General features: G+C 49.8%; 3 protein-coding genes across 3 annotated transcripts; all 3 read left to right on the top strand.

Annotated features, from left to right (window-relative positions):
* Window positions 1-3,676: 3,676 nt before the first annotated feature.
* ENH_00015790 (hypothetical protein) lies at window positions 3,677-4,027 on the top strand (the record flags this gene model as incomplete). Its single annotated transcript, XM_013579030.1, has 1 exon — window positions 3,677-4,027. One exon carries the CDS (start codon window positions 3,677-3,679, stop codon window positions 4,025-4,027), a length of 351 nt encoding a protein of 116 aa, XP_013434484.1.
* A 177-nt stretch (window positions 4,028-4,204) lies between these two features.
* On the top strand, window positions 4,205-11,948 carry ENH_00015780 (SPX domain-containing protein, putative; the record flags this gene model as incomplete). Its single annotated transcript, XM_013579029.1, has 20 exons — window positions 4,205-4,365; window positions 4,592-4,632; window positions 5,001-5,297; window positions 5,673-5,968; window positions 6,414-6,632; window positions 7,057-7,155; window positions 7,615-7,766; window positions 7,875-7,955; window positions 8,299-8,442; window positions 8,677-8,802; window positions 8,969-9,076; window positions 9,253-9,290; window positions 9,435-9,504; window positions 9,744-9,842; window positions 10,093-10,227; window positions 10,526-10,586; window positions 11,113-11,169; window positions 11,326-11,388; window positions 11,543-11,608; window positions 11,826-11,948. The coding sequence occupies 20 exons, from the start codon at window positions 4,205-4,207 to the stop codon at window positions 11,946-11,948; spliced, it is 2,436 nt and encodes an 811-aa protein (XP_013434483.1).
* A 1,811-nt stretch (window positions 11,949-13,759) lies between these two features.
* On the top strand, window positions 13,760-16,161 carry ENH_00015770 (hypothetical protein, conserved; the record flags this gene model as incomplete). Its single annotated transcript, XM_013579028.1, has 3 exons — window positions 13,760-14,124; window positions 14,366-14,797; window positions 15,441-16,161. The coding sequence occupies 3 exons, from the start codon at window positions 13,760-13,762 to the stop codon at window positions 16,159-16,161; spliced, it is 1,518 nt and encodes a 505-aa protein (XP_013434482.1).
* Between the last annotated feature and the right edge of the window lie 8,242 nt (window positions 16,162-24,403).

Raw genomic sequence — 24,403 nt, 5'->3', positions numbered from 1 at the left:
TGTCTTGGGAGGCGGGCCTCGCGGCATATCGGCTGGCAATTCAGCAGCGCCGCCAGCAGCATCGGCGGCAGCAGCCGCTTCCGCTGATGACGGGAGCAGCACCAGCTCCTGCTGTATAAACCATAGTTTTAGCAGCACCAGCAGTAGCAGCAACGGCCGCTGCTGCAGCCGACTTAAGTCCCAGCACGCCATGAGCGCTGCCAGCGTCTCACGAGCGGCAACAGTGGCAGCAGCCTACGCAGCACCGGCAGCGAAAGCAGTAACAGAATACACTGAGTGATACAATTTGAAACCTTACGCGTTAAACATCCCACCACTCTGCTTCCCTCGTACGTTCGCTCCCTAGCAGCTACTCAAGGCGCCTTGGGGCCCCCAGTGTCGTCGCCGCTGATCCCAATGCTGCTGCTCGCAGCAGCTGCACAGGCATATCCCATGCGCAAACTTGAGTGAATAAGGAGAAGGCAGATGAATTTCGAAATATCTTGTCATTCGAATTATATGTAATGCAGATGTTCGCTTACGGGCAATCTTCCACCTCCCATTCAGTGAGGGTGAGAAGCCGGGCGGTCTGTGGTTGGTCTGCGGTTGTGTGTGGCTATTTTCTCTCGCATCGCTCTTCTCTATTCTGTTCATTTCTATTCTGTATTATACTAAGTAACGACTTTTTGCTAGGAGCCCTCACCAGAGTGGGCAAATCAGCACAGACGAAACAGCAAGACACAGATATGCATGCTGGAGAGAAGTAGTGAAGAGCTACACGGGCATGCCAATATTTTCCTCCTTTGCCCTTAAGAGGCAAAAACTGAAGAGTCGCAGGGCCATAGCGTCATTGCGTTGCCTCGGTAGACAAGCATAATCCTTAGGGGAGCTGGTGCGACTTGGTGTTTCCAGGTGCAGCTTTGTAGTTCCACTCAGAGTGTGCCTTTAGCAAGAGCCGCAGTATCGGGAAATGTATGGGAAATCAATGTTTCCCAGTTTAGCGAGCACCACAGTGCGGTCTTGCTGTAAGTTAACCCGTCCTTCTCCCTTTTTTCTTCGGGGTCCTTGCGTCTAAGTGTGCCTGCGTTGTTGTGTGATCAGTTGTTCGTTCGCTTTCCTCTATTCCTGTCTGGCTTCTTGCTTCCCGATTCATTTGAATTTCTTGGGCAGTGTAGCATTCTCAATTTGTTTGTTTGTTCCTCTGTTTGGGCGTTGCCCCATTTGCGTGAAGCCACAACAATAATTTGACTCTAAGTGCCTAAGTATTGAAACCTTTGTACACAAACCTCACAGCCAGTTGCTGTGGACCCTAATGGAGCAAGACAAACGCGTGAGAAGTGGGTCCAGGACAATGAGGTCTCTTTCGCGAGGGGAAGCGTCGTTTTCTTACTGGCTTCGCCGCATGTCTGCTTTCCCGTGTCTCTAAAATGGAAGGACAAGGGAGATTTAATGTCTCTTCACCCGATGGGACCTGAGAGGGGTTTTAATAGGCCCATGAATCAGAAGAGAAAGAGCTCTGCAGCAGCAGGGAAGCAACACACCTGAATCGAAGCAGCACGCGTTGCACCTCCGGTTGCACCGCCGTGGTGAACCCGCCGCGGTTAGCCTAAAAAGGGAAGAAGTAATGTAATCTTTGGAACTCTTCTGGAAGCTAGTAAGGTGCACAACAGCCAGGAGCATTTGGTTGAAAGCACTACTGCGTTGGGATTCTAAATGACTCCAAACGTTTGGGCAACGTTCTGCTGCCCAGCCCAGCAAGTTGGCTGCCTTAACTGTTTTGTTGCGCTCTGAAACAGCTAAATGGAAGCACCAGTCTGCGATTGAAGATGCTGGTGGGCCATGTAAAGCGAATGCAAGATGGGAAAGTGCAACAGCGCAGTGTGGCTCACTAACAGCAGGTGTTCAAAGCGCGCTTCCTTTACCCTATGCACGGAGCATTGGTTGCTTGCTGCATCTCAACGCTCTCATTTTAAGACATTCTACAAATAAATTGGACTACGAAGCAACCAAGTGGCCTGCATGCCCAGTGCCCAAAGCTGTTGAATCGCCTGAGGAAATACAGCTAACTTTGTATTTGCGCCGGTTCAGCTCTGTCTACGGTCATATTAGCAGCTCTCATTGAGTAGAATATTCAGTTAAGGAGCTTTTGCTGAGTCTGCGGAGCCTCTCGCCCAACAGACTTAAACTGCTAGCTGCTAAGATTGAGAAGACCCTGCAATCTGAGTGCCAAAGGAAAGACAAGGACTGCAAAAGGACCGAAAATTGCGCACGCATGAAGCTCTATTCCTTCGAAAATTTGGGAAGAGAGCTGGGGTGCAGTATGGAGCCTGCCCACATGAGCTGAACAGGACTGAACCGGATGCCAAAGTAGCTGCCCAAGATTATACAGAAGCCTTCAGGTCCCTCACTGTGTGTGAGAACCTGTTGTCTGCCTGGTTTTCCCTTAACCGTTGTTGCCATGAGCATCGTTCGCATGGGGGAGCAGGTTTGTCCTGCAGAAAACCAATTAATGCTTGAATATATTTTGAGTCTCCACACAACTTGCTTCTGTGGTACCTGAGGTCTGCATGGGAAAGTTCTGACCTGAATCCCATGGCGCTGTTAAGCATAGGCGGATATCGAGGTAGGCAGTAACATAAGCAGCATCTGCGTCACTCCTTTGCCACCTCTTGCCCCAAAGCATGCTATTCTTCCATTCACATAGGTGGATTATAAATCAATTGCCTGCCGTTTACGTTAGAGCTAACTACTGTGGCGTGTACAACGTTAAGCCTTCCACAAAATTGGACTTGGTGCCTTTCAGCGCATCTTGGAAAGCAACGAACTTGTTCCGTTCATCGCGTCTTTATGTGCGCAGTTTCTCTTGGCCGGAACTCTCTAAAATGAACAAAAACAAGAAGAAGTTGAGAAAAAGTAATGAAAGTGCCAAAATGACCTGCCTTAAAAACAACGTTTTGTACAACCATCTTGGCTGGAGGGGGGCCAGTGGGGCCCCGGGGGGCCTCCCAGCGGACCAGTGCAATGTGTGTATTGGCTGTGTTATGGTAAAATGGTGTTATTGCATTTCTGACGGTAAAATACCATTATCTGCATGTAGGGAGATTCATTGCGTCTCCTGTGGCGCTGGAGCGGATCTTTTTGGCGCCCATGACTCCACAGCTGCTTCAGAACCTCAAGCGGCAGCAGCAGCAGCAGCGGCAGCGGTGCCTGAAGAAACATCCGCAACAGCAACAGGTGCACCCTTAGTTCTGGCGACATTTGAAGAGCCAGGGCCTTTCGGTTGCTGTGCGGATGTTGCCGCCTGCTCCTAGTGGCCTCACCAGCTGTATCGCTTCTGCTGCTTAGCACTAGCGTCTTTTTGTTCAACGGATGACGCCAGCAGCTGGAGCTGCAATAGCAGCCGTTTCAGCAGGAGCTCCTGCAGCAGTCATTTAGGACTACCAGCCGCATCAGCTGCTGCCGCAGGAATAGCAGCAGCAACAGCCGAACACAGGCAGGGACGACCCGCGCAGCAGTGGCAGCTGGAAAACCTGCTAGGCAGTGACTGCAGCAGATGAGCCCTAGAACTTAACTCAATTCCCCACTCTCAGCACAGTGGCAGCAACGAGCGGCCACCTACGATCTTGTTCGCGCGACTGCCAGCAGCAGCTGCAGCTCCTGTTGCAGCTGTAGCAATATCAACAGCAGCTGCAGCGGCATGGCTGCTGAATTTAAGGCCCCATACGTTGGAACAGCTTCTACAAAGACAGCTGCAATAGCATACGCTGCTGGAGGCGCTGCACAGCACGCTGCAGCACAAGTTGAAGTCTTCGCTGTAGAGCAAGCTGCAGCGAACACTGCAGCACGGGTTGCAGCCCTTTCTGCGGTGCAGCTGCAGCAAAAGCTGCAGCGGAAGCTGCAGAACCAGCTAGCTGGGGCTGCAGCCGAAGCTGCAGCGCAAGCTGTAGCCCTGGTTGCAGCAAAAGCCACAGCACAAGATGCAGCAAAGGCTGCAGTGCCAATCTTAGTGCAGGTTGCAGGCCTAGTCGCCGCAGGAGCTGCAGCATAGGCTTCGGTCGCAGCTGTAGCACAAGCTGCAGCAGAGGTTGTAGCCGCAGCTGCAGCGCAAGCTGCACCACGGACTGCAGGCCAAGCTGCAGGCCAAGCTGCAGCAGCAGTTGCTGCAGCAGCTGCTTCGGCAGCACCACTGAACGTTTAGGCTTGCCGATCTAAGCGAAGACTGAAGATGAAGTTTGGAGCGAAGCTCCGCAGCTACGCAGTGCCCGAGTGGCAGCAGCATTATGTGGACTATCCTTGTCTAAAGGCGCTGTTGAAGCAGCAGAAGAAAAAGATAGAAACATCCGATGCTCCCGGATACCTGGCGAAACTGTTTCCAACAAGCTGGCAGTGAGACTTGCGCTGCAACACCTTGCATCTGCAGCAGGAGTTGCAGCTGCTGCAAATGCTCACTCGGTGTACTTTCTCTCTCAAAGTCCTCCGCTGCTACTGCTGCTGCTTCCCGCGGCACCTGCAGCCCACGGTGCTGCTGTTGTTTGTGCTGCTGCTGAATACTTTTAGCAGCAGCAGCAGCGTCGCGTGCTTTCTGCGCCTGTGTTCTGTTTGCCTGTCGAAGCCCGTCTTCTGAGAAGGCCTCAAACGCGGGAGATGGGGCAAGTACGTGCTTCAGCTTCCCCTAGCTGGCTCGTGGCCTCTCCTTTTGTGTCTTGTTCTGTTTTGTTGCATTTCCTTCTCTTTGCAAGTAGAAAGCTCCATGCAAATCTTAATTTACAAACACTAGAACTGCAGAGCTTTGACTAGGGGCACGCTTGCGTTCTTTTTGCATGTCTTTCCGTACACCCTTCATTCAATTAGCGCATCTGTACTTTATCTTAGAAAAGCAACAGCAGGTGCATGCAAATTCTGCTGTTGGGCGTGCCAGTTGTGGCTAGCAAGCTTTCTTTGCCTGCATGCATAAAGCCTTCAGAAACTTTGTCTTTTTGGAAACGCACTCTTGCTATTTCGTGATGTTGGTCTCCCCTCAGGTCTTCCGCTCCCTGCAGTTGTGGGTCCCCCGGGTTCCCGCGTGGCTCCGGCAGCAAACAAGCAAACGAGGCTCCAAGGCTTCTGTCGTCTTAAAGAACCATTGTTGCAGGATACGCAGCAGCAGCAGCACCAGAAACAGCCGTCGCAGCAAGACCACCGCAGTATTTCTTTAGGTACTGCTGCAGACGATCAGCCTGAGGGACCTGCAAATAAAGAAGAGACGCTAAGGGCCAACTGCGTTGCGGCCTTTAGCGCTGCAATTGAAAAAGAGAAGACGAAAGTGGCGAATTTCTTCAGTAGGTTTAGAGGCTAGCAGAAACAGGAGCGGCTGAAGCAGATATAGGGGCATTGTAGACAAGCCCTACGCACTGCAGCATCAGTGGCCGCTATTTGCTGCCGCATTTTGCCTAGCGAGGAAGCCGAACCTGAGCAAACAGCCATTGCAACTTTTCTTGAACTTTTAGGAGCCCTGACATTTTCTGCACCTGCTGCAACGCAGTCTGTATGAACGACGAAAGCAACAACAGTAAAAACTGCAGCAACGCTACCGTCAAGTGCAGCAGCAGCCTGAATGACTTTAAGGCGGGCAACTGCTGCAGGAGCGCCAGAGACAGACCTTGGAACAGCCCCACCAGCTGATCGTCTCAATTATTTACGCGTTTTGATCTCAGGGGATGAATTGGGTTTTTTGGAGGACAAGCTGAAGGCAGTCACTATGGAGCTTAAGGCCTTTAACGCAGCGCGGAGGCGGCGATTGTCGTCTTTGCGAGCAGAGGGTAAAGAAAGTGTGGGCCGGAATGAGTCAGCGCAAGCTACTGCTGCCGGTGCTGGACATACTGCTGGTGTGGTTGCTGTTGCTGCTGGAAGCAGTGAAGATAAAGGCACCAACAGCCAAGTGAGTAGGCCGAATTATCCGTTCTCGTTTAATGCCTCAAGCCTCTCGACAGAAGACGAAGCGAAATCAGAGGTCACCCAAACCTTCCTTTCCCCTCGTTTTCAGCTTTCTATTCGTTCGCATTTCTTCTTTCCCTTTCCGATTCACATTGTTTGTCTTCCTCTCTTACGCGCTTCCATTTGTGCCGCTTTAGTTATTGGTGCTTGGCATTTGCGTCCTATTGTACTGATCCTTCGTCTTCATCTTCGAATCACCTGGCCGAGTAGCTCCATCCTACATGTGTACTAACCTCACAGTCTGGCCGTGATACTTTTGTGTTTCATTTTCTCTTGCTCTCGGTTGCCCGCTTTTGCTGCTTACTTTTGTTTCTGTCTCTGTGGATAACAGGGCGTCTCAACTTCCTGATTTTTCCTTTTTCCTTATTTTCTCTTAGTCATGTCCTTTCGCTTCTCGCGTAACCGCGCACTTTCTCCTCCGAATATTCGTTTTTTCTGCTTTGCGTCTGCGGGGCCTTCAGGACGCTGCGTACTTGCGTCGGCTGGAGCGCATCTTGCTGCTGCTGCTGGACACGTTGGAGAAGCTTGAGGTGTACAGACGGCTAAACCTGTTGGCTCTGTGGAAAGCCTTAAAGAAGAGAGATAAACAGCTGCAGCTCCCTAAAGGGACAGCAGTTAAGGACTTTGAAAGAATTACCGCCTTCTTCAATCAGCAGATACGCATACCACCCAAGACGAAGGTGAGAAGGGCTCTGCAAGAACAGAACGATTGTTGCTTTTGTTCATTCAGCTTCTTTGGCAGTTTTGGGCATTTGTATCTTCTTTTTTGCCTGTATGTTTGCTGCATAGCCATTTGCGGGTATGCTTGCATCACTAGCTGCCTCGGCTTCGCCTTTTTTGCGTGTGTTGGTGTTTTCGTGGCTTATCGCTTTTCGGGTACTCGTCTTTTCCCTTTCTGGGGCGAGTTTTGTAGCACCTTCAGTTGTCGTCTCGTTGTGTGTTTTTCAGTATGCCTCATCCCGTTTCACCACAGTTTGTGTGACAATTATTGCAGTCTCTGTTGCTGTTTACCGTGTCTGGCTTCGCCGTTTCTTCCTCTTCCCCCTGCACTCAGTGGCTTTTTTTCGCATTATATTGCCCGTATTCCTTTTCTCTACGGTGCAGCGGGCAGCTAGAGCCCTCTACCGCCACGTGGCTGGAGAGGATTCGGAATTATCTCTCGAGGTGCTGCCCCTGAGGGCCCATGAAGATCTCTCTGGAGGGGTAAGACAAGCGGCCAGTGCAATGCAATACGTCATCTCTAGCTTTCTACGTTTTCGTCGTTGATTGTGTCTCTTGTTTAACCTTTCTGTTGTTCTCATCTCCCCGTTTCTGTCTTGTTATAACAGGGCATATCTACCCCGTGATGTTCTTCTGTGCCTTTGCTCACTCGCAACATATAGCGCGACGCCATGTGCCGTGTGCCAGAAACTCCGTAGAGAGTAAATTGCTGGAGGGATAAGGGGTATATTAGCATGTGGACGATTCAGACTAGTACTCACTTTGTTGAGCCCACTCTTGTGTCACGTTCTAATGTCATTATTGTCTTCTGGCTGCCTCTCCCCTGGTGGCTAGACTGTGAGCTGCCTCCAGGAGGCCTGCAAGAGCTTGCAGTCAGTTTAACCTGTTGGCCTTTGATGTGTATTTGCGTCCATGTGTCGCTGCATTCTGTGCCATTCTTAGGGCGCTTACTTCAGGCAAGAGGTTAGGGTGTCGTTCCTGGCTGGGTGCCTTTCGGTCCTTCTTTTGCTGACGACGGCGTTGCTGTTCATGCCGGTACCTCCCTCAAAATCGTTTGACTACGAGGGCTTGATGGCTGTCTTTCCCCTTTTCAGGTGAAGAGGCGCCCCTTGCCAAGTGCACTGCGTGTATCATTGAGTCTCTTTGTTTTTCCCTTCATAAATTCTTGTGCGTGTCGGCCATTCTCGGTCCTGCCTCCTCAGACTGGCCTTCGCTTGGTCCTTCATATGGCTCTCCACCGCGTCTGCGATGGCCGTGATGGAGCGATACGGCGTCAACTACTGGTATATCTACAGTCTAGATTGTTTATGAACACTAGCAACTAATGCGCACACACCCCGATATTCACAACGCCGTCTGATGCATTGAGACTTCATGTGATGTACTTGCATTCGTCATGTCTTTATAGATCATGGGTTTATATATCTGATGCGTTTATCTGCATACTTGCACACTGACTTTTTTTATGTACGCACATTGTCTGAAAAAAGCCAGTGACGAGAATGACGAGCTACGAGTCAGGCATGTGCCGAATTCAATCTTCCTTCGGCGCTTTTTGTTGCGCATGGCGACTTGGAAAATACATGCATTTAGAGAGAATTTCCTGGCCTGCTATTTCTGCTGCAGCTTTCTATTGGACTTAGCGCCAAGGGGGCAGACGTCCAGTGTGTCATTCTTCTGCACGGCAGCGTTGCACTTCGTCCTCACGACTGCCACCTGCGCTCTTTACCTTGCAGACTCCAAGCTCCATCTCCTGGGTGACGGCCAGATGTAGGGTGCCACTGCTCTAACAGCTAGTGCAGCCTTTTCAGCTCGAGTGACAGTAGTGATTTTCCACTTTGTGTAAAAATAGGAAGTTGCATCTGGGACATGGCACAACAGCAGGAGCTACTTCACGTCCAGGGACAGCCAAAAGCAGCACGACACTGCACATGATCACTCAGCAGCACGACGAAGCTAATGACCCTGGTAGAGTCTTTGGTGCTGGGTATGCGACTGCTTCAGGTACCATTTCTATCCCTTAGGTCTCCTCTTGTTGCAGCTTCTTCTACTTCTTTTCCCTTCGCGTGCATTGACGTATAAAGCTCGTCGGCAAGTGCTTGGGGCATTTTTCACAGTGTTGAAGGCTGGGTGAGCGCATTATCTGCCATTAGAGCGACCAGCAGCTGGCGGCCAGACACTAGCATTGCAAGTGTCCTACAGCTGTCTATTTTCGAAGACAATATTCTGCACTCGCATTTCCGCATGCTTTCCCGTCGAAATTTTGCCGTTTTTGCTGCTGATGCTGTGGTCTCAGTGTATTTACTGTACGCGACGTGAAGCTTGTGGCAAACATAATTGGGGACGTCCTTACCTCACTTGCCAAGCCTCTGGGTGACCTGCAGTACCTTGCCTGCTACTTGAGGTATGCGGCTGCTGCTTCTGCAGTTCGTGCCCTTACCAGGGTCCGTGGATTCACTGATTGTGTGCTGCGGTTTCAAATAGCTTCTTCTGTTTGCCTGTGAACCAACGCCTATAGCATGGAGGCACACCATATCTCGGCTGAGCACATGATATGCTTCTGTTTCTGTGATGCTGCAGCAAGGGGATGGACAACACTGGCCCTGCACAGTGTTACGGTGGGTGCTCCAGTGCTTTTTGTGAGATTCCTGTTTACTCATGCGTTTGTCCACGGGTGGCTCGCTGTTGAAGGGCATCCACTGATAGCGTCTTTTTCCTTATCTTCTGTTTTTGCCTTACTGCTGCTGCACGTACTTCTACAGGAGATTCACTAGTGAGGCCTGTCCTGCTGGGTCTACCGTTCTACCTGCGATTGTGCCAGTGCTTCATCAGGTGAGTGCGATTGCCTGCACTGAGCTTCTTAGTCTTCTGTCTTTATTTTGAACTTAAGCTGGCACCAAGGTTACTCTCTACTAGAGATCCATGAGGTGTGCAGCTAGCGAAACAAAGCTTGCGGAATTTTTTCGCACTACTTTGGCTGTAGGACTGGCCTGGTACTTGCTGCGTCTTTCCATCTTCAAAATTAGCCCTCATCTCCTCTCTGGGAGACTGCCACATTTGTGGATCTGCAGGTTTAGGGGAGCGGAGCCCGGAGGTGGCCTAATTCACCTGATGAACATGGCAAAATATGCTTGTGGCATTTTAGTATTAATCACGACAAACGTCCCTTGGTAAACGAACATGTAGCGCGCCAGCATGGTTGTTTTCTCGATCACATCCGCCTATCGTGTATACCTCCCTGCGTAAATGATGTAGAGCACGCAGACATGAATGCTCTTGTGACTGTGGGCAAGAGAAGTAAAGGGAGGCTCCTATAGTCATCCAGTAGTCTGATTGCACAACATCTGTTTCCCGGCATATAATCTATGTCGTAGCTATTTCTTGCCTGCCTTTTGTGAACTTTTTGCCTACGCACATCAGGCTGGATTTAGGTGTGAGCGTGTACGCCATGTGTCTTCTGTGGGTCTTCTCTTATTGTCTGGGCTCTCTCTTTATGCTGTACTGGGATGTCCGGGTGGACTGGGGCCTCCTGCCAACCCCGGATCGATTCATACGGTAAATGCATTGCCGTGTGCCACATTATGTAACAGCGGCTGGCTAGTTGCATATAGGCTCCATATTCAATCTTTAATGGTGCTGCAGCACAAGGAAGAACATGTGAGGTGTACTAGTTGCAGAAGAGCCTCTAGGCTCAAGGATCCGCGTGCGAGAGGCTTTCGGTGTATTTAAAGACTGGCAGAGGGGACATCGTGCGCTGCTATTGTGTACACTATAGAGATCAAGTGAATACCTAGCTTCTTGGGTACATCTTTTTTGTTTGCCTCTGCGCATCTCTTTTTTGTTTCCCGTGCAGCATGCAAGGCCGCCTGATGTACCCAACGTGGATCTACGGTGCCATCGCTGTGACAAATGCAGTAAGTTTTGAAGCGTCATTTCTAACTCTTGGGGGCTCTAATGAAAGGAAAAAAATGAACTGAATTGCCTTGCGCGTTCAGTGTTAACTGCGCACGCTTGTTTTTTACTTGCTGGCGAAGAGAATATGGAGACTCCGCCGCAGTGCAGACACCTGTACGACAGCGGCCGTCAATTTTCTTACGCAAAACTATCTTTAGCTAAGTCTCCATTGCCCCGCTGGCCAGAGGCATAACTGCGTTCCACTGGCTGGTGGGCATTTCCTGGATGTCTCTTGTGGCAGTGCATGAGATGGCATAACCGTGGGGTCTTTGCTGCCTTCGATTCGTAGTTGGATGGGCTTACCATGAGGTGGTAACTGAGTGCCGGCGCATGAACCCGAGCGTTCAGTGTCAGTAGTATGGGGTTTAGCCAAAAGTCTGAAGCGCCTGCGGGCTGAGCCATGTACAGTGGGCCTTCGCAAAGTCCCTGCATTGCACAGTGGTATCGCAGTAGTGCATGCGCTATTTCTGTGCGATTTCTGAGCAGATGGGCCGACTGACGTGGGCAATGACCCTAATGCCAATTTCCCTTGTCGGCAACAAGGTGGAGAAAGGACCTGCACAAACACTCACGGCAGCAGCAGCATTAGAAAACCTAGAACTACAAGTCTACGCATACAAACCATAGGAATGCACCTCGCGCATATCCTTTGGACAGGCTCGACAAGCATATTCGTGTGTTGCTGTCCTGTCTGTACAGTCCTTAAGCGGCAACTTGGTATTGTTGTTTATCTCCGTTATTGAAATCATGAGACGAGGAGCGGTAGGCCGTCTGCAGTCATATCTAGCTAGCTGACATCTTGCAGCAGCACTCACTCGTCTCGACTTTTCCACACGGCTTGCTTTCGCCGTTTTCCAAAAGGCAAGCAATCAAAACCCGCAAGCACAACTAAGAATTGTGGGGGGTGCTGTTGCAGTGGGTTGTACTTCGGCTGGAAAACGAACACGTCAACAACTCCTCTCGGTTCAGGGCCATCTTATGGGTGAGTTGTGAGGCTTCTCCATATCTGCCATGATCGTCGTTCTTAACGATTTCTTCGGCTACAGCAGCTGATGGGCTGTGTCTTTCTCGGTGGTGGTCGCCCATACACCCTGCAGGTTTTGGCTCTTCTACTGAAGACCAGAGGCCCATGACAAACCTAAACACATATAAATCCCCTGCCACCAAATGCCAGCGTGTAGCTTCTGTATTACCTTCAGGTGCCGCCGCTCCATCAGACGCGCCTCGAGGTGCTGGAGGGCGATCCCCTGATCCAAGCAACTACTCCATCAGAGAACATCTGTGCCAGGGGCATCGCGTCAAGCAAACGACAGCAGTTTTAGCCGCCAAAGCACTAGACCAACGGTGCAGTGGTTTCTATTGCAAACAGTGCTGAGGCCTATATATGCAATTCTGCGTTTTGTTGGATTCGAATGCTCGAGCCGCACCAGCCTCAGCTGTGCAAGCAGCCAGGCCACGCCACACACCTGGTTTTCATTGTTTTCTCCTAGCGTCCAAGAAACAGATGACTTGATCCTAAGCTAGTGGCTGCAGAGACTGACTAGACTCGGTCTTATATGCGTGTACATCCGTGTGTCCAGCTTTTTTACGTGTGCTTGTCCACTTGTTTTAAGTGCAGCAGTGCATTTGCGCGTATACACGCACTAGGTTTTACGCATATTTATCCGCGTTTGCATGTACCGCCGTTTGGTCTTGCCAATTTTTTGTGACATATGTCGCGTGCCGTTTGCAGCGTGCCGTAACTACAGCACTGTGCTCTGTCCCTGGCATATTTTTGCAGTGTATTGTGGCGCCTGCATACGTGTGCTTGTTTGCACGTACTACTCGGTACTCATATTCTCCCCGTTACGGGGTAAGTATGAGCTGCACAGAGTAGTATGGTTCCTGTTTCCAGCCAGATCCCTGACGCTGCGGATCAGACTAGCCATTGTTTGAAAAAGACTTCAGCTGTCATGTTGTACTAGGCATTTGTGTTGCGCTGTATGGACAGCAGCGTGGCCATCATGACATTTCATTGCAATATTATTCTACCTAATCCGCCTAGTAACGGCGGAGTCGCGGAAGTTTTCTCTCACTTTAGACCGTACAAAGCACATGCAACAGTATTCCAAGTGGCTACGATGATCAGCAGGGGCAGCGCGATTATGAGTACGTACTTCCAAAAGCCCATCAAAAAGGTCGAAATATCAGGAGAAACGCAGTGTAGAATCAATGTCGGGAGTTTTGTTCAGAGAGCGGACGGTGAGCACGAGAATAGAGGGTCTTGGTTACAGGCGTCGCCCAGATAGTTCTTTCCTCTTAGGAGGCAACACTTTATTCTTCTCAAAATTAGACCGTACTTTTAAAAATGGCCAGCTGTCCTAGAGGTTTTCAAGTCTTCAGTCTGCATGCCACATTTTTCCAGCATCACCCTGCGAACATCGATGCCGTGTCTTTGAGTATTCGGCGAGGCACCCTTCCTCACGCCTCCTCAGTCAATAAAACACTTGAATTTTGGCTGGCCATTTTACAAGGCCTGCGGCTGATCCTATTTCATTAGCCAAATAGCTCTGTAGGAAGGTCGATTGCCGCGGGCGATATCAAGGCATGGGGCGACACCATCGCGGCACTTGCTCCCATCATCAAAACAAGCAGTTCTCAAGTTCTACAAAGCGTCTTTTATTAAAAACAATAGAGCAAGACTTCAATTGAATCGCTTAGTAGCCTCTCTGAATGAAACAGCGGAGACTGCACAGTGGTCTGCCCACCGGTATGACTTGGGGCTGGCGGGCGGAGAGTGCCCTTGCGAACTTCCCAAGTATTTTGTGTGTCTTCTGTTGAAATTCTTGTATATTTTTGTGAGCTATGTATATATGTGGTTCTTGTTTTCATGCTAAAGCACAGTAGAGGGATCGTTCCATGGCTGGGGGCGCGCTGCCGTCACTCCAGAGACGTGGTGAAGAACCAAACGAAACTCTGGGCCAAATTACTTGCCCGCAACTGAAGTAACTGATGCACAGTGGGCCCTACACCTCCTTGCATCGAACCCTTTAAAGTTAAACCAACTGTACCCCGTGGTTGTAACGTTGTGAGGCACTGTCCCCCACACAGTTCTGTCTGTCCTCACAAGAGTCCACATATTCTCCCGGTCCTAATGCCTGATTCTGGTAGAAAGTCAGATGAAAACGGCGTTTTCATGGGGGTCAGCCGAGTACCAGGTGTGACCTCGCACCGTGCAGAATCCCATGGAGGTGCAACATGCTCTATGGCGTCGCGGCAGGACGGTCGCAAGAACCTACCATCAAATGGCGGGAAAGATGACTCAGAGGCCCTCTCAGAGAATGAAATACCATCTGTCGGACAAGAAACAGCACTTACAGGACCACCCAATGCCATTAGCTTCGGTTCGCCGGCTGCTGCGGCAAAGCGGCGCGCCTTGGAGAACCTAGGACGACATTGTATCCCACAAACGGGAAGACAAGGCTTAGGCAACAAAACAAGACCATACATATCCCTTAGGTAATTGTTCGCCACAGTATTGTAGGATACTGAGAGTGATAAATTTTACAGGGGCTATGTCTTGCGGAGTGCCAGTCCGAGCATCCGTTTGCCCTGACAGAAGCAAAATTGATCCATACGTCATAACCCCAGTGTTTTAGAGTCCACGCTGATCGCCTGTGAGTTTTTTACTCTGCATTGTTGTTCGACGCTGTGGAGTGCTCGTCTTGATTGAACTCCCATCGAGCCAGCCATGTCGCAGGCGAGCCGAGTCGAGGAATACCCAGAAAACGTCTTCCATTTTGAAGCCGGGGGACAGAGTGCTGGATGTACGTCGGCTTGATTTCGGACCGACAAATGGGAGAGGTCGTGGCCGATCAAGTGCATGGCGTGAAGTTCCACGCGTCAAAGCCCGTGAGGTTGGGGATGAAGCCTTATGGGGAGGAGCATTTAAAGGACGACCAGACTGGTTGCCTCTGCCTGGTGAGAGAAAGGTCTTCTCTGCACGTTTCTTTGCAGCATTCGCGCGATTCGGCAGGTTCTCAGCAAAAGAAGTTAAGCGTTATTTGCTGGCGTCCTGTTCTTTCGCTTCTGCTGCCAATTGCGCAGATAGCACAGTCAACGAGAAGGGGCAGAAGGTAGATTGGCTTCGACACGCTCTTTACGGTGTGGGGACATACGTCGATGTTGAACGGTGAGTTTCTCTAACGGTCGGCGCAGCCCTGCGGAGAGTCATCGAAGCAACTGACAGCCTCCCTTATGTTGAACTCCTCCATCTTGCTTGAAATACGCACAGAATGGAGGAATACATTGAATGCGTAAAGTCTGTTGGCCGAGAAAGGCGTTTAAAGGCTTACGGAAGACATGAAGACTTGAAGGAGAAATTTCAAAAGAGGCCAGACGGTACACTGACTCAAAGAGTTAACGAGAAGGCCACCGTCCGGTGATCTGCGCGCGTCAAAGTTTTCTTTTCTGGCTGTTTTAAATTTTGTGCGTTGGTCTTACCGGGGCATGCGGTGCATAGATCTGACGTTAAACTGTTCTACAACGGGCATTGTCTGCTGTTATGTGGGATCTTTAGAGTGGAAATTCTGGTCTAAGGGCCTCGGAGGAGGGCACTTCTATACTAAGCGCGTGGTGCTCCCCAAATTTAGCAGAGAGTCTCAGTTCCTAGGGCTCGTTTACCCGTACCCGAGTGGCAAGGCAAGTGAATTTTTTGCAACATCGGGCTCGTAAGAATGTTCATGGAATTGACTGCTCATAATGCACTCTATGCGTGGACACAGACGACACTCAAAAATTGCAGAAGTCTATAAATATGCTGTCTGTTGGAGGAGTCTCGTTGCTTACGTGCAGCTCAAATGTGAGGATATCCTGTTGCCGCGCCAGTCCCTGATAGGAGTATTTGGCCAGATGAAAGACCTCAGAGGAGTGCTGGCACAAGAAGGGATGAAGCCCACAAATCACTGCGGTGCCAAAGTGATAATTTCTCTCAAGGAACAGGTGGAGCGCCTCAGCTGCACACTGAAAGAAACACTAACTACAACAATGCCAGTGCCAGTAGTGCCATCACTGCACGAAACCCCAAAATGTGGCGCGAACTTGCTTTTGTTGCATGCTGTTAAAATTCTTCTCAAGCCACATGCTTTCCGCTGTGCGTTGTTTCTGAAGGATGCAAAACTTAAGTGCAAGCCATTTGAGGCTTTGGAACAACAGGAGGGCTTTCTGGAGCCTCTTACGGGGCGTCAGCGCATCATTGTGCTTTCCAGTGACTGTGTAATTGCGCAGATTATTCGATGCATGGAGGGGAGACAAAACTTTATTGCCATTGAGAAGTGCAGCGCAACACACACTGTGCAGCTAGCAGAGGAAGAGCATCAGATGCGGATGGGACTCGAAAGTCAAGAAGTACCACAACACTTTCGAGCGGTTGCTTCTTTGGGAGAATATGATGCTTTGCCAGCAGCCACAATCTTGGGTCCACCCTATGGGGGGGTGTTGCGCCCTTCTGGAGAGTTGGCGATGATGCAGGTCAGCTCTAACTGCGGCATAGAATGATCGGAAGAGATGCGCAGCGCATGTTATGACTTGACTGTCATCCATTTCATTGGCTAGCATAAAATGCATGATGCACAGGTGGAGATCCAGAAGGGAACGTGCAGTTAACACCAACACTTTGACTTTGTGTTTCTTGGCACTAGAGGGTGAACTCTCATGGGTTGCGAGTACTGCTGGCTTACTGGCCGCCGTAAATATGATTCGAAGTGGCGTTTGCTGCAAAGTGTTCGCTACAGATGATTCACGACCACTTGAGGAATCTTCAAGGACCGCCAAGACAGTCGTACGCATTTCGCGTTGACAATCTCAGTTGCATTGGAGAATGGGAGGCGCAGGAAGATAAGGAAGAAGGTGCGATACGTTTGTTCATGTGATGTCTGTGCAAGTCTTACGATGCATTCGTGACTAAGTTCGATCGATGCACTCCAAGGGAATCCTCTTCCATGCTTCTTTTGTTGCCACAGTGAAAGCTTCTTGGCGTGCAGTGAATATTTGGTCCATGCATCATTAGTTTCAGAGTAGGATCACATCAAATGAACATAACGCGGGCGAGCACTGAGATGCCTGAGGGCATCGATAGCATGGTGCTTTGACTAGAATGCAGCTTATATAGGTTATCAGCGAGGGGGTAAATGTCAGGTTTTACTATTGGAAGAGTTTATTTCACTATTTCGGCTCAGTTTACCGGGGACTGCAGCAGCTTAGCAGCGCGTGCAGACACTAGAGAGTTCGAATGTAGTACCTGTGCCTGTAGCTTTTACAGCAGCATTAGGATCAAAGGTATATCAGAACAGCCTGCGTAAGGCCTATGAGACGCTGCATCGTGTTCAGTTGGGGCTGAATATTACCGAAGTAGTCGAGATGATGTGCATGCATGAAATCGCGATGGTTACTTTGCTGCAGCTAGGGCAGGGTTTGATAACGATAATGAGTGGGATGGTCAGGATTATGCTGACTCAGTGGCAGGTGAACTGCAGGAAAAGGAGTGGCAAGTGAGCAACACAGGTCCATTTTTAATGCAAGAAGGAGTGAACAAGCGGTGTAGACGAATAGCACCTTCGGAGAAGATATTTGAGTCGCCACAAAAAATTAAAGAGTGATAACACACTCTTAATCCCACTATATGCTTTCTATGGCAGTACAATTTTTCATTTTCCGTTGCGTGCTGTCTGTTCGCCAAGTCCAAAACAACGAGCCTCGCAAGCCTAGATGAAATCCACAACTATGTGCAGAGGACATTGAGTCGGCTTGCTGCTTGCAAGTCGTTTGAAGAAGCCACTAAAATAGGTGAGCTGCTGTTTTTCGACTTCACAGAGAGGCACTCAGGACTTCACATTTTATTCGGAAATGCCCATGAGTGCACGTAGTGCACTCATGGGCATTTCCTGTGCACTTAGTGACGTATTCTCGAAAAGGTCTTTGATTCGTCCAAGGTTTTCTTTTGAAGGCGTAAGTGTGTAGCGGAGTGACTGCCAATTAAGAACAACATGCAGTTCAGACGCAGGACTAAGTAAGCGATTTCAACTTTTTCCTTCTGTACTGTAATGCCAGAGCGAGACTTTCGCACGAAGGAACCAGACATTCGAATGAACAGCGGCACAGGCGCTGAACCAGACCCACCAGAGCTAGATGCCATGGACTACCGAAGCGAGTACTCCATGATGAATGATGCTCACGGCTCAGCCAACGTAAGCTTCTGACAGAGGTGTCTTTGTCAGTTTCAGAAGCTCCTGAGGCTGCAGGGAGCTGTGCAGTTGGCTTCCTTAGCGTCTGTGCCAGTGCATTTCACATCTTGCCTCGTCAGCCAGCCCCGCGCAGCTTCATGCTGTTCATTTCATAGTTCATGCCTCCCTTTTGCTGCAAATTCGCAACAGATAAGCGACGTGAACAACTGCCACAGCCTGATGGTGGTAATTGCGGGCCTTCCGTTTTTCTTTCCCGTGACAAGCCGGCCCGTGAGGAATGGCGAGGAGCTCCTCCTTTCTTATGGACCGCACTACTGGACGGTGAGAATAGGTTTATTGTCATGCTCAGAATATTTCATAGCCACTTCTTCAGTGTCCAGGACACTTGGCTGTGAAGTCCTCTTCGTGGCATTCTTTGATGACGGTCCTGGGTCACAAGACAGAATGGTATCCTGCTCACCAATTTTTACTGTCGCGCTTATTATGGGCGTTGCATGCACATGCATTCAGTATAAATGCTGTGCTGCTCTGTGAACCAGTTGTCACAGCCTGATTTCTGACGCACAAAGAACCCCTGTACATTTTTGAGGGGACCGCTGGACCGGTTTTCGGGATTAAATTTTTTTGTTGAACTGGCAATGCATTTGTTTACAGGAAAGCCAGTCGACGGAAACCCTCCTGTCGTCAACGTTTCTTCACATGAAGGCAATGATTAACATGGCATTTCAGAACAAGAAGGACGCAATAGACCAAGAGGCCAGCATCAGGGAGGGTCACGCTCGGCTGGAAAAATCTCTCGTAAGAATGGAAAGTACCGAAGTTGGCATATGAGCATCGCATCAGCAACATAGCCTAAGTTCATTGCCCGGCTGTCACTCGCGATTTTCATGGCCTATGTCATTAACTGGATGCAGAGGGGTAGGGGGGGAGGCTTCCGCAAGTAGCTGTCAATCCGCCTACAGCATGAACTAGGCTGGATGTTGAGCTAAGGTTGTAGAGCGTAAGCATTCAGTGCAATCACTTTTCATTCTCAGGCTGACGAGAGGGCAGCAGAAGAAGTTTCCCACCTATTGGCACGCCTAGATTTATGTGACGACCCGGAAGAACAGCGTAGCAAAGCGAAGGAATGGGTAGACGAGCTGAAAGGGCGCCTGGTACAAGAAGGAAGAGGACTGGCTATATTTGAGGCGCTGGACAGGGTTACAAGGTCTCTTTCTAAAGGGTAGGCATTCCCCTTTATCGTGTGGTTGCCGTTGGTTTGCTAACCAAAGCCGGCCTTACTGTCACTCTCCTGCATTTTTGCATGAAGTAGTATTTTTACGTGCTCGTTTGGTAGTTATAAAAAGCTACCAGTGCTTAAATGATGGGGCTTTGCTTGCTATCCCTTGGGTTGTCTTCTGCTCCAAGTATTGGTTTCCGACCTTTTCATTTGGATTTGCGGGCAGAGGTAATTTAGAGGAGGTAGTTTCGGATCTAAGAAGTTTAAATGAAATTTTCAGGAGAGAGTACCAGCTTCGCACGTTAGATTTGAAGGCGCAGGTGAGGGCCTCAAGTGACTGGCTGGATCCAAAGGTCAACTGCTGCCAAGTTTTGCCTCCAAACAGCGATTAGCTGATGCTTTTGATGCTGCCATCGCTGCTGATCCTTCGTAGGTCAAGCGCTCCGAGGAGGCTCGGCGGGCAGCCGAGAAGAAGATTGCTGAGTTGCAATGCCATGTTACAGCTCTTAACAAGAGTTCCCAGCTATTGGCGTCCAGGATGGAAAAAATGCAACTCGAGCTCCAACGCATGCACGCCGTTACCTCAAGGCATCTTGTCGAGAAAGACAGGGCCATTTGGTCGAAGAGGTTTCAGTGAGCCCTTCAAAGCCCATTTACATCACAGACGCTCGTGATTCCGGCAATGAATATCACCCGTGCAACTGGGTCGCCCGTCCAATTTTATTGGCATGCATAGAGGCATGCCAAAATAAGTTAACGAGCGACCCAGTTGCATTTCGCCCTGCTGTGTTTTCTGCAGCAACGAGCTTTGCCCCTACGCGAAAGTCACGGAGCTTCTCGGCGTGCAGGGCCTGCCCGTTCATGCAACTGGTATGCCAATCTATGCGCCGAACGCATGTAACCCGTGTAAACATTTTGCCCTGCACAAACCTTAAGGCGGCTTAACAGGGTGGCCTCGGTAGTCTTCTACACTCTGGCATACCGAAATTTCCTCATCTGAGGACGAATTTTCAAGTGGAATGCGCGCGGTCATGGGACGTGGAGGACAAGGTGCATGTTTGTTAGGGGTTGACTGTCAACGTCATGAAGATGTGTGCAAGGCGAGACGATACCTTTTGGAAATGAACTTACTCGACCTTCACACTGGCAAGTGCGAGTGAGTTTCCAACAGAGTCGTAGATTTTCAGGGAAGAAATCTGCTGCAGTATTCCTAATAACGTAGTCAGCATGCCAAATGCGATTTGTCTTTTGCAGCCAGTGTGGTCTGCCTTTTGTAAAGGGGCCCCTTGCTCCTCACGGAGAGCAGGAACACTTCTGGCACTGCCGTGCAGAAAGCCATGACATAGCTGAGCTCGTTGATGAGGTGAATCAATAAGTAGATTTTAAAGTGTAGCAACTCTGTCTACAACACTATGCAGTTCTGCTCAAGGGGAACGGAAACGTCGAGAATAGTTTTAAGCGATTTGACAAGAGACACTGCATGGTACCGGTATCGTTCTTCATTGTGTGGGTTGCCATTGCTGCCGTGGTACACGTGCGTTCCCTCATCGTAGCGTTTAGCCCCAAAAATAACCTTGTTTCCAAATGCCACTGTTTGCGCTATTCATGAATGCGCGGAGAAGTACAACTGTGGAGCAAGGGCCGGCCATACGTTGGCCTTTCCGTTCAGAAGATTAGCCACGAACTTTGTGTCAAATGTGCATCTGCATCAGGGTGAGAAACTGGCGAACGGGCAGGGTTTGCTGCTGCAGTATTGCCTCAACCTACTCTCGCGGGACTCTGAATTGTGCTGGTTTCTGTTTGAGCTGCTATGTTGCCTAGCTAAGACCTTTGCACGGCTTCGTCATAAGCACGTAGCACGACGTGCGCAGTGGATGCGATGCCTCCAGAACGGGGCTACCGTAAAACTGCCTTCTCAGATTAGTGACATCGGTGAGGCGCCCTTTCCAAACAAACAGAAGCTTCTGCAGCACAACGAGACGCCTTTGCAAATGCAAGATGATGAGGTTGAAGATGGCGAGATACGGCCTCCTGATGCGTGCACCCGAGTCAATGAGCCGAACGTTCAGTCAACAGGAAATGTTAGGGTGGCTACTAAAGGCCACCCACATTCACAAAGCGGCGACGGTCTTCTGAATACAACAACAGGAGAGGAGTGCTTCGTCTGCGATTTCGGGACCGGCAGCGCCTGCGGTTTCGAATCAAGTGGATATGGAAAGGGGTATGAGCCACTGCCTTCTGGACAGTCATTCTTCGCCTGGTCCGCCGAGCTGGCTGGCACTGCGCACACAAACTGCGTGGGATTTGAGTATGGCCGCAGCAATTTACGATTGGCTGGTGGCCATACAGCACCTAGTTTAAATGAGCACAAGGACGGTAGGCGTGTCTGCGTTTGTGGCGGGAAAGCTGGCTGGGAACGTGCGACCAAACGGTTTCGCTACCTGGCTCCCTCTCCGGAAGATAGATGTGTTCCTTGTTTGCAAAGTGGACTGTCAGGAGAAGATTGCAACGTCAAAGAGGAGGGAAGCTTCGATTTAGATTCCCTGGTGCTCGATGTTTTCGAAGATGACCCTGTCTTCGATAACACAGAGTGAGCTGCTTGTGCTAAATAGGCTGTAAGAAGCTCACTGCACAGATAGAGCCTAGTCACCGTGAGCCACCCCAAGCAGGCAAAACAGAGGTGATAAGCAGGGATTAGAGGGGTAGGAAGGCCCCATACACGTGGCAGCTTTTTCATGGTGGTGCTGCGTTGGAAACAGGTAGATACGGTACACGGTAAGATAGATCCTTAGTTAGGTTTGAGACGTTAGCGCTTTACTTCCTCGTTAGGGCATGGCTCAAAACTTCGTTTGTCTGACATTCAATTCTGGCCAGTATATTTGTATTTCACGAATGTCAATGGGCATAGTGCTGTCAGTTCATTCTGTGTGTATTCCTGTTGCGTGGCGCTTTTAGCGGACAGAGCAAGACGTGCGCTCAATGATCTGTTGAGCTCAACCCGACAGATTAGAATGTTGTCGCTTGCGCCTGGTTAATGCAGCTGGGTGGCGTGGTTACTTGATCTGGACGTGCTCCGGTGGGCTCTTCCTGGTGACACAGAAGTGGAGAGGCGCAAGCAGGTGCATTTGCTGGTGTGCAACTTTCCTCTGTTGGTTCACACTGTACATTCCGTATGTTGCAACAACTGTCTTGGCTTTTCATTGATTCCATCGGCTCTAAACAAAAATAATTGGCTGGGAGAATTTCTTGAGGCGGTTCATCAGTGCATTGAAGAAGTTGAAAGCGAGTGAGTCCTGAGCACAGTGCGTTTGATGGGAGATGCCGTTAGTTAGTCACGTCGGTACAGCATACGGGCGTTCAGTGAAAATTCCTTTCTGGTGGAGTAGAAGGAAGAATATATAATGCGGGGAAGATAGCGTACAAGGATTGGCTTCGAAGAAATGCCGCGATTTTTAGGCGCAACCAAAGAGGAAATTGCATCTCCTGTCTTTGCATGTGGCTTTTGTGTATGCTGTTACGCTTCATTTTAGGTCAGAAACGACACCGACTATGTGGATATCACGTTTCTTCCGCGCTGTCGAAAACGCACATAGGGCACTGTCCGCCATTGAAGAAGAGAGGAAGACTGTAGATGTTGCGGCACTTGAGAGGGACCTTGCTCGGAGGCGTCAGCTGCTTCGGCAAGTGGAGGAGCTTCGGGACCGTCACGCTCTTGCAGCTATTCAAGCTAGCCGGAAAGGCGTATCCGTTAACGACAGTGATCTGCAAGCTAATGTGAGAGTTCACGTTGCGATTGTGTCGTTGTCTTTTTCTGATAGCCAGTCAGAAAAAACCGATACAGACAGTAGATCGCCTAGTTGGAATATGACCGTAGTGCTTTTGCGTTTTCAGATACTAAAGGAGGGCGAACTGTGGAAGGAGATACACAAGTTGTCTAACGCAGTCAAGACCCAGGTTTCTTTGCACTTAAACGCTTGGAGGCAGCAGTTGGCGTACTTCATTGATACGCGGTACTTGCGTCTTGAGCAATATGAACGACAAGAAATGTTGAATTTGGAGCGTCTCCGCGCAAACCCCAGCAGAACACAAACTCTGCACGACACTGACAGGTATATGACGCGCGAGCAAAAGGCTCTATCATTTCGAGAAAAAAGCAAAGAAGTGGGACTAAATTGCTTTCGTTACTTCTCTTTCCGCTGGAGGGTAGGTCATCTATTGCTGTTCCTCTCATCAGGGACAGTACAAGCACAAATTGCATTTGTGCAAGTTCATGCAAAGCCAAATTGTGTCTGAATTGCATCTCCACTTTGTATTGTTGCCACAACGGGCCTATTTTTTAGAGGTTATGGCTAAGCTCAGTTCTTGCTTGGCCTCAATCTTGCTTTGCTGCTACAGATGCGGCGTTTTGAGGATTGGATTGATCGAATAAAATATTTTGCTGGTGAGGACTATTGGATACGTATGAAGGCGGGTGTCCTTGCTTTATCGGAGGGAAACACAGAGTCTACAATATGGATTTGTGCACAGTCAACGAAGATTGATTGTTCACCATTCATCTACTGCTGGTGAGGAAGTGCCTCCCAATAGGGGTGCGAATTTCTCCCCACCCCTTTGTATTCAGGACTAGAAGGGGGTAATGTGCCAGCTGCAGTGAACAGGACGCTAGCAGGTATTGCAAGGTATGCAAACGTGCGGCCTGGAACTTGGGAAAGAGATGTGATGCGGAGCTCAACACCTGAGTTGAACAAGGAACTTAACGTCGTGATAAGCTCAGGGGATGCTGACAACCTACTTGGAAAGCCGCTCTTTGACTTGGCGATGGATCAGTGGCCCCAGCTCAGGAGGCTTGTAGATATTGGCAGAAGGCGGTATGGTGCCCTCCTAGTGCCATGGGCGACTTTTATTTTACATCAGTCGCAGCATGAATATTAATGTAGTAGTATCGACACGCTGCTTGTGCATTGTTGGCTCTGCTCAGTCGTACGTGCGAATACATGACTACGCACGCAGATGGTTTGGCAATTATTGTCGAGTTCCTTGCGTGCAGCTTCATGCCTTGCTTTTTGCTGCAGGGCATTACAGACGGCTAATTCGCAACTTGCAGAGGCAGCAAAACTCCTTGAATTTTCTCATCAGCAAGAGCTCCGGTTGCAACAGCAAGTGCAAGAACTCCAGGAAAGAGTGCAGCGCCTGCAGCTGCAGCATCAGTCCATTCAAGACCCTTCGGGGCAGCTGATACTTTCTTTAAATGTGAATCTCGCATTGTTGCCATAGACTTCGCTGTAGACTTTTTTTGTACAACAATATTGTTGTTGTGCCTACGCAGTTTTTGCCTCAT

The sequence above is a fragment of the Eimeria necatrix genome, genomic scaffold (genome assembly GCF_000499385.1).
Source record: "Eimeria necatrix Houghton genomic scaffold, Enh_scaff14, whole genome shotgun sequence".
NCBI classification, from domain to species: domain Eukaryota; phylum Apicomplexa; class Conoidasida; order Eucoccidiorida; family Eimeriidae; genus Eimeria; species Eimeria necatrix.
Note: the sequence above shows the minus strand (reverse complement) of the source record. Positions and strands in the feature narration are given on the sequence as shown.